This window comes from Hemiscyllium ocellatum, chromosome 22 (assembly GCF_020745735.1).
Source record: "Hemiscyllium ocellatum isolate sHemOce1 chromosome 22, sHemOce1.pat.X.cur, whole genome shotgun sequence".
In the NCBI taxonomy this organism is placed as follows: domain Eukaryota; kingdom Metazoa; phylum Chordata; class Chondrichthyes; order Orectolobiformes; family Hemiscylliidae; genus Hemiscyllium; species Hemiscyllium ocellatum.
In genome coordinates, this window is record NC_083422.1 from 16,169,029 (window position 1) to 16,178,495 (window position 9,467).

General features: G+C 40.5%; 1 protein-coding gene across 1 annotated transcript; it reads left to right on the plus strand.

The window, feature by feature from the left end:
* Positions 1-9,008, plus strand: LOC132826218 (interferon-induced protein with tetratricopeptide repeats 5-like). The gene is made up of 2 exons (XM_060841891.1): positions 1-321; positions 2,740-9,008. The coding sequence occupies exons 1-2, from the start codon at positions 314-316 to the stop codon at positions 4,190-4,192; spliced, it is 1,461 nt and encodes a 486-aa protein (XP_060697874.1). The 5' UTR covers positions 1-313; the 3' UTR covers positions 4,193-9,008.
* Positions 9,009-9,467: the final 459 nt, after the last annotated feature.

The following is a 9,467-nucleotide window of genomic DNA, read 5'->3' on the forward strand; positions in this document are numbered from 1 at the left end:
TCACCTTCCACTCCATCCTCCCCTTCTATCTATTACCAACAAGCCTCCCCCCCGCCTCCCCCTGCATCGACTGAATACTTTCCCAGCTGCCTTTACCTCAGCCCCAGCCCCATCCTCCTATATATCTCTCAGCCCCTTTCGACTCACACATTCCTGACGAAGGGTTTATGACGGAAACATTGATTCTCCTGCTCCTTGGATATATCCTGAGCTGCTGTGCTTTTCTTGTGCCACACATCTCAGCATAAAACACATTTCTCAATCAACTCACTGGAGCTGAATACAGCAAAGAAAGAAGTTCAACATATTTTACATGATGAGGTCAGTAATGTTCACTTGAAATTCTTTAGTATCGGAATTTATGTGTAGACTATGGGGCAAGAAACTTGTTTCTTCATAAATAAAATGTTCAGACTTAAAGTTTTATATTGACTTGTGTTTATATAGGACCTGAAATGTAATTTAATTTCATAGGGAATTAATCAACAAAAATTGACACAAAAGAAAATACTTGGAAAGTGACAAGAAAGCTAAGTAAACAAGAGGTTTTTAAGGACAGACCGTTTTTAATGAGGGAATTATGGGGCTGTCGGTGCTGAAGCCAGTGCTGGAGTAAAATGGAGGCCAGGCATAAAGCTAGAGTTTGGTGAATGGAGAACTCTCAGAAAAATCTGGTACTGAAGGACATCACAGAGACAGGAAAGGGTGAGATTGTGAATCTCATAGAGTCATAGAGATCTATAGTACGGAAACAAACCCTTCGGTCTAACTCATCTATACCGACCAGCTATCCTAGCCTAATCTAGTCCCATTTGCCCATATCCCTCCAAACCCTTCCTATTCATATACCCATCCAGATGCCTTTTAAATGTTGTAATTGTACCAGCCTCCACCACTTCCTCTGACAACTCATTTCATACATGCACCTCATCTGAGTGAAAAGGTTGCCCCTTCGGTCCCTTTTATATCTTTCCTCTCTCACCCTAAACCTATGCCCTCTAGTTCTGGTCTCCCCCACCTCTGGGAAAATACCTTGTCTATTTATCCTATCCATGCCCCTCATAATTTTATAAACCTCAAGAAGATCACCTCTCAACCTCCAACACTCCAGGAAAAGAGCCCCATCCTTTTTGGCCTCTCCCAGGAGCTCAAATCCTACAACCCTGGCAACATGCTTGTGAATTTTTTCTGAATCCTCTCAGGTTTCACAATATCCTTCCGATAGGAAAGAGACCAGAATTGCATGCAGAATTCCAAAAGTGGCCAAATTAATGTCCTGTATCGCCGCAACATGACGCCCCAACTCCTATACTCAATCACAGAACTACAGTGTGTAAACAGGCCATTTGGCCCAACAACTCCAAACCGACCCTCTGAAGAGAAACTCACCCAGTCCTATTTCCCTACCCTATTCTCTACATTTACCCCTGACTAATGCACCTAACCTCCACATCCCTGAATGCTATGGTCAATTTAACATAGCCAATTTGTCTAAACTGCACATCTATGGGACTGTGGGAGGAAACCAGAGGACGCAAGCAGGCACAGAGAGAATGTGCAAACTCCACACAGTCAGTAGCCCGAGGCTGGAATCAAACCCAAGTCCCTTGTGCTGTGAGGCACCAGGGCTAACCACTGTGCCATCCCATGTTCTGATTATTAAAGAAAAGCATACCAAATGCCTTCTTCACTATCCAATCTTCCTGCAACTCCACTTTCAAGGAATTGTGAACCCGCACTCCAAGGTTTCTTTGTTCAGCAACACTTCCTAGGACCTTATCATTAAGTGTATAAGTCCTGCACTGATTTGCTTTTCCAAAATGCAGCACCTCCCATTTATCTAAATTAAACTCCATTTGCCACTCCTCAGTCCATTGGCCCATCAGATCAAGATCTCATTGTAATCTTTGCTGTCCACTGCAGCTCCAATTTTGGTGTCATTTAATATGTGTTTACATCTGTTATCTCTTTAAAACACAACAGGATACTGAGAGACCTGGATAGAGTGGACGTGGAGAAGATGTTTCCACAAGAAGCAGAGACTGGGATCTGAGGACATGGCCTCAGAGTGAAGGGACTCCCCTTTAGAACTGAGTCAAGATTAGTGTGGTGCTGGAAAAGCACAGCAGGTCAGCCAGCATCCGAGAAGCAGGAAGATCGACATTTCAGGCAAAAGCCCTTCATCAAGAATGAGGCTGAGAGCCTCTGGGGGATGGAGAAATAAAAGGGAGGAGAGTGGGGCTGGGAAGAAGGTAGCTAAGAGTGCAATAGGTAGATGGAGGTGGGGGGTGAAGGTGACAGGTCAGAGAGGAGGGTGGAGCGGATAGGTGGGAAGGAAGATTGACAAGTGAGACAGGTCATGAGGACAGTGCTGAGCGGAATGAGGGAAAAGAAGGAGATGCATTGAATAAATCCAACAGGCCTACTGGATACTTGAACCAGTGCTCCTCTTCAGATGTTTGGAGTTGGAGATGGTTCAGATATGCATTTGGTGAAGATTAAGAAGTCAGCAGATAGCAGGTCAGTCAGCAGAAAGGGGACAAGTGTAAGAACTGATAAGGTTATAAATTAAATTCTTTCATTTTGCTCAGAGAGTTGCTTAGATGATCTTTGGTCTTAGATGACCAGAAGTTTCATAGTCACTGCATCCAAAAAACAGGAGCAATGTTTAGATAAAGAAACTGGTTGGACGGCAGGGAAAATGTAAGTTAATATCAGATGAATTTTACTGTCTTGCAGCGCCACACAGAAGGATGCGTTGAAAGTGAGTCTCAATCAGCTTCAATGTCACTTTACGTGGACTCCGCAGAAAGAAAACATTGACCTGGATGATATGAAACAAAGATTAGAAGATACAATACAGACAAATGTGAAATATCAAGCCAGGTGCTACAACCACCTCGCTTTTATAAACTGTCTACAAGGAAACTATGAAGAGGCAATTCAGAATTTAAAGGAAGCTGAAAGGATTCTGAAGGAGAGTCATGGTGATGATTTTGATAAGAGAATCTTGGTCACCTATGGAAACTATGCCTGGGTTTATTATCACATGGACCGACTGGAGGAGGCTCAGTCCTACCTCAACAAGCTGGAGACAGTCTGTAAACTATTTCCTGAAGCCTCTCGGTTTGCAGCAATGATACCTGAGGTTTACGGGGAGAAGGGTTTGTCACTGCTGAAATCTGCTGGCCAATATTATGAAGAGGCAAAGGAATGTTTTAAAAAGGCTTTAGAGAAGGATCCTGAGAACATTGAGTGGAATGTTGGCTATGCCACTGTTCTGTATCGTCTGGAAGCGTTTTCTGGAACCCCTGAGAGTCATGAACCCACTGAATCAATGAAACAGTTTAGACATGTGCTAGAGCTGGATCCTGATCATGCTGAAGCCATGGTGCTGTTAGCTTTAAAACTACAAGAGTTAAGTCAAGAGGGGGAAGCATCCACATTAGTTGAACGAGCGTTGCAGAAGTCTCCTGATCTCCCACATGTGCTTCGATATGCAGCAAAGTTTTACAGAATCAAAGGAGATGTTGAAAGAGCTTTGAAAGTGTTGAAGACAGCAATGGAAATTACCCCCAGCTCTACTTTCTTACACCATCAAATCGGTCTGTGTTACAGAAAGAAACTAATGTCATTGCTCAAAAATCCACTCAGCAAGAACCCTAGCAATCCTGCTTTTCAACAGAAAGTTGAACTGATCAAACTTTGCAAGTCTCATTTTAAAAATGCTTTCAAGCCTCGGCCACTAACCTTTATTAGGGCACAACTGGATTTTGCAGGAATATGTTCACTAAATGAAGAGTTTCCTGAAGCAGAGAAGATCTACACCAATCTCCTGAAACTGAAAGATATCCGTCCAGAGAATAGGCAAGCAATATGTTTACAAGCTGGATTATTTCAACTATTCCAGAAAAGAGCAGAATCAAAAGCCATCACCCTTTTTCTGGAAGGAATGAAAGTCAATTACAATTCCATAGAAAGAATCAAATGCCGTGAAAATTTGGAGAAGACCACAACACGACGTCTTCGCAGGAATCCACGAGATAGCGAGGCCCTTGGTGCTCTTGGCTTCCTGCATCAACTGGATGGGAAGAAGCGCAAAGCTGTGGAATACTTTGAAAAGGCCCTGCAATTTGATCAAGGCAATGAAGAATATCTCAGTGCCCTTTGTGAATTACGTCTTTCTATCTAGCTCAGTAATGAACTTGCCAGCTAAAGTTCAGCTGGAAGATGAATTAATACTCTCTAATCTATAATCAGCTTTTACCTAGTATCCACTTCACATACATTTTGCTTAGATATTGTTCAATTGAGCATATTATTCATGCGTATAATTTTCAGATGGCTAATTGTATTTTAGTTATTCTAAACATCTGCTTTATTCAGGAATTTTGTCCTCACTGGTGAACTAACTATTATTTTCTGTCAGCTAAGAGTTATTGCTCTGTGTGGAAAGAAACAAAATCATTTGAGTTTTTTGGGATTCATATTAACTGATTCAAACTCTTTTAAATCCAATTATAAACAGTACGTGTGACTGATTTTATCTCCAGTTTGGTTTTGGTGTGTGGTGAAGGAGTTTCAAAACTGACCCTTTGCTGCTAATTAGAAATCAGAAGAATTGCAGATGCTGTCAATCAGAAACAAAAACAGAAATTGCTGGAAAAGCTCAGTAGGTCTGGCAGCATCCGTGTAGAGAAATCAGAGTTAACGTTTCGGGTCGAGAGATCATTCCTCAGACCTACTGAGCTTGGGCTACCTGGCTTCTATAAATCAACAGCTACTCAATACATTGAGATGGAAAGACCTCAGACAGGAGCCTTTTTCCCACAAATTGGGAAATTCCTGGTTATATTTGTTCCATGTTTGAATTTCAATGAAGGCATCTAAGAGTTGTTAGATGTCACTGAGGTAATACTTTGGAAACACAAGTTAGCAGGTCTGGCAGCATCTGTGGTGAGAAATCAGAGTCAAAGTTTCAGGTCAAGTGACCCTTCCTCAGACATGCTGAGCTTTTCCAGCAAGTTCTGTTTTTGCCTCTGTGCTAATATCTGTCTCTGCGTATTTTACATTCCCAACTGCATTCATGTGCTGGCTGTCAGTGTTCAGGTGAGTGTTTCGAAAGAGATTCTGGGAGCAACGCATTGGGATGAAAAAAAGAATGTGGTGGAAAAGGACATTGTAGGGAAGCTCCAAGTTATCATTTTAGGCCCTGGTCGGGGATTCATGCCCCAAAAAACATAAACCTTCCCCTTTGTTTCTTTTCTGACCTGTTTCAGTCAGGGCCAAAAGATGCAGCATTGCCCCCTGCTCCAGACTGAGTTACCATCACAATCAGGGCTCGTGAATATCACCGAACCCCAGGCCCTGGTTGTTATTGAGGATCCCACACAGCTTCACCCCATTTACACCAAGTGGCTCGGTCTAATTTTCCCCTCATTGAGCTCTAGTGTCATCTGGATCACAGCAAATTAAACTGCTATCCAAATACAAATGAAAATATGTGCTTTATCATGTTGCTGAACACTATTATAGGAACAGTACACTTTAGGTGAAAGCACCATTGGTCTCAGTGATAGTTTGAGCATGTCACTGCTCCTCTTTCGATGGTGATGATGGTGTGTTCACAATATCCAATCCAGCCTCTAGAGACTGGAATAAAACCCCTCTTCACTTGCTGCCTTTTCACGGAAGGGATCCCATTGGGTGAAAGGGTTCCCAAATGTGACAGTTGGGAGAGGGCCAATAATCACTGCAGACCCTTCAAATGAACCAACAGCTTAATTCTGTGTCCCTGAGGATTTGCTGAGAGGTGATGGGACATCCCCTCCAGAGCATTCACTCAGATCTGAGCCCCTTTCACTCGGAGTCTCCCTGTCCTGGACATTGTCAGCTTCACCAAGCCTTCAGCAAACCATCTGAGGCCCTGATTGGCCAACACAGAGCAGCTGGGACATTCCCCGAGGAAAGGCCATTTACTGCAGACTGTCACAGTCTGGGAGAAGGAAAAAGCAGGAACGGGGATGGGGAAGGCTAGAAGATAGAAAAATGGGTTTAAAAGAATATAATACTACTGATGTAGAAACTAATCTCAGGTTTTAATACCGATTGTATAACCAGAAATTAAATGTTAATCAATAAAATGAAATTGTGGCTAAAATTATCTTTCTGAATGAGGACAGTTTGCACAGTGTGCAATATGGTACATGTAAAATTATAATATCATTTCTGACATTCTGCAACATTTTATCTTTACTTGTTATGAGTTAATGATCAATATTTTGTGCATTTTTATCTTGGTCTACATGGTATTTTAATCATAAACTAAAAAGATTATCTTAGGAACACTGTAGATAAAGCTCTAACTGGCTGTGGGGAAGATTCAATTAAGGTGAAATTTTAAAAATTGTAAAGAAATAGGAGAACAGAGGTTCAGGACAGTGAAGAGATGAATGATAATTAGTGTGACAAGAAGTGGTCGAAAATATCTGCAGATGTGCGTGGAAGAAATTAGAACCAGATTATGAAATGATGGTTAAAATGTCTAAGTTTAATTATTATTATCTGAATGCACATCACAGCTTTAACAAGATGGGTGAATTGACAGCTCAAATATAAATAAGTAAATATGAATTGGTAGTGTTATAGATCAAACCAAACCCCCTCAAGATATATGAAGAAGAGAACCTAGACCCCTAACTTTTTTTTATTTTAAAGGCAATTGTGAGGTGTCGTGTTTCAGATGCAACTTGATTGGTCAAACTACTAGACTTGAAGCAAAATACACTTTATTCTTACAGTATTGCTACGAATCAGACCAAACCCCTTCAAATATATATTCAGAAGATAGTCTAGATTCTGACATTTTCTTATTTTAAAGGTTTTGCATTCAAGGTGGAATTCAATTGGTCAAACTACCAGATTTAAAGTGAAACACACTTTATTCATCTACTAAAACTAAAATACAACCACAGAAAGAAGGAATTGGAATAACGTAACTCTATTGGAAACTTTAACACACCAATAGATACAGCTACTATTATTAATTAATTGTTTCAATATAGTAACATCCCATAAACAAATCCTTGGTAAAAGATGAATTCAGACAACAAATTGTCTCACAGGCAACTTCCGTAACAAACAGAGAATCCACAATTTTTGGCTATAACCAAGAGAATAGCTTCCACTTCTTAAAGACTCCAATAGCAACTCCTGAAAGCTCAACCTAAAACCCTTGGTTTTGTGGGAACCTGACCACACCCATTCGAGCTGCTTCTATTGTTCCAACTTTAAAACAAAACACCCAAGGCCTCACAAGCTGTTTGTTTTCTTATAGGCTGCTTAGAACCTCTCGTTCAATCTCTTTTTAACAAACAAAAAAAATCAAAATAACCTCCTAAAGTCATACTATTATTTTACTATAGTTAAAATACAAACAAGGAAAGAAGAATTGGGATAACTGTTAGGGCTGCCCGTAGGTGATACAAAATGGCTGGTGGTTGCCCATGGCTACAGCAGTTAGAGCATGTGGGAAAATCCTTGCTTAATATAATCTCTGCAAGCAGAACAATAGCAGGTCTGTATAATCAAGATTGCTTAAATGAGTTAGAATGAGCAGCAGCAATTGCTTACATGGATAAGAACATTTCACATTAATTAGTTGTTTCTCTTGGATTATTTAATCAATATGTTACAACATAAAGAGTAAGTTTTAGTTAAGATTCCAAAGTAGGCACATATCAACTTATACATTCAAATAAGATCACTAAAAATGTTATAGGAAAAGAATCAAACCAGATTCAGAAAGCAAAAATGCCCTCACCCCCTCATCATTACAGGGAGGAATGGCAGAAACGTTGGACTATGAGTGCATTGAGGTACAATTTGTTAGCTAAGGAATTCTAACATTAGGTCTACCACATAACTTTGTTGGAACTGATCAAAAATTAATATTCTTTAATTGAGTATGTAAGTTAGCTCACTGAGCTTGAAGGTTTGTTTTCATATGTTTCGTCACTATACTAAAAGGAATTGGCAGATTGTGTTTATTGGGTTCCCGATTTTCTTGAAAACGTTGTATACATATCTTTCTTCTGCTTTTTGTAGTCCTTGGGGGCTACAGTGTGATGTAGCTTGTTGAAATAATGTCTTGCTTCAACTCCAATTGTGGGTGTTGGGATGATTGCTTCTGAAGTTAAGTATTTTGTCCGTGTGTGTTGTTTTTCTGTAGACGCTGGTTTGAAGCTCTCCGTTAACTGCATGTTCAACTGTCACATCTAGGAATGGGAGTCTGTTGCCATTCTCCTCCTCTTTTATGAATTTTATGCCTGTCAGGATGTTGTTGATAGTGTTGCATGTTTCCTCTAATTTGTTCTGTTTTGCAATGATAAAGGTGTCATCTACATATCTTCCTTCCTATCTATCTTCCCTTGAAAAAATGAACTGGAAATGACATCACCCACCTTAAGAAACCAAGACCTATAAATAGAGAGGCGGGATATACCACCAGCTCTTCACCCGAGACTCTCATTGATGATGTTACCTAGTCATAGTGATGAAATGTCTGAAAACAAACCTTGCAGCTCAGCGAGCTAGCTTACGTACTTATCGTCAACCTGAGCTACAAATCTTCTCAAAAATCACTACTATTCTTTTGTATTCCCTGTAATGAGAAATTTAAAAGTTCCTGATCTAGCTAGTTAGCAATCAACACGGTGTAGCTGCTTAATGTTATCCACTGTGAAAAGCATCAAGTGGAAAGATAAAATCTGGGAAAAGATCATGAAGGACAGGGACTGGGCCACAAGCCTGCCCATCTCAGTGATTAACAAGTTTGCACTATGAAAGATGCTGTACCAGACAGCCAATCACAGTGGGATAACTCTGCACTACTGACCAACAGTATCAAAGGTGGGGTGTGCTTTAGGTTTTGACTGTGTACAAGTTCTTGTGTGCCTTTTTGCTGTGTGTAACTGATGTGAAACTGCAATACAGGTTCTCTGAATCTACCACTGGACTTGGATGCTTATTGGAAAATATGAGATCTAACAACAATTAACTCTATTGGAAACTTTAACAGCATAATAGATTATTTAGCTATGAAACAACTGTTCCAATATAGTAATGTTCCATGAACATATCCTTGGCAAAGGCAAATTCAGTAAAATCGATAGTCTCACATGCAATTCTAGCAGCAGGAGGAGAGCCCCAGCTTTTAGCTGTAACAGAGAGAGGAATAAAAGCTTCTGAATCCAGCTTGAAAACCACAGCAACTACTGAAAGTTAAACTCAAATCCTGGTTTTATGGGAGCCTGACCCATTCAGGCTGCTTCTATTGTTCCAACTTCAAAACAATCCAAGGCCTCAGAAGCTGTTTTTTTTGGCTTGGACCAGACCACTTGGCACCTCTGCCTAAACCTCTCTTTATAAAAAAAACAGGACAACATACACCTTTTAAAGCCGTAGGA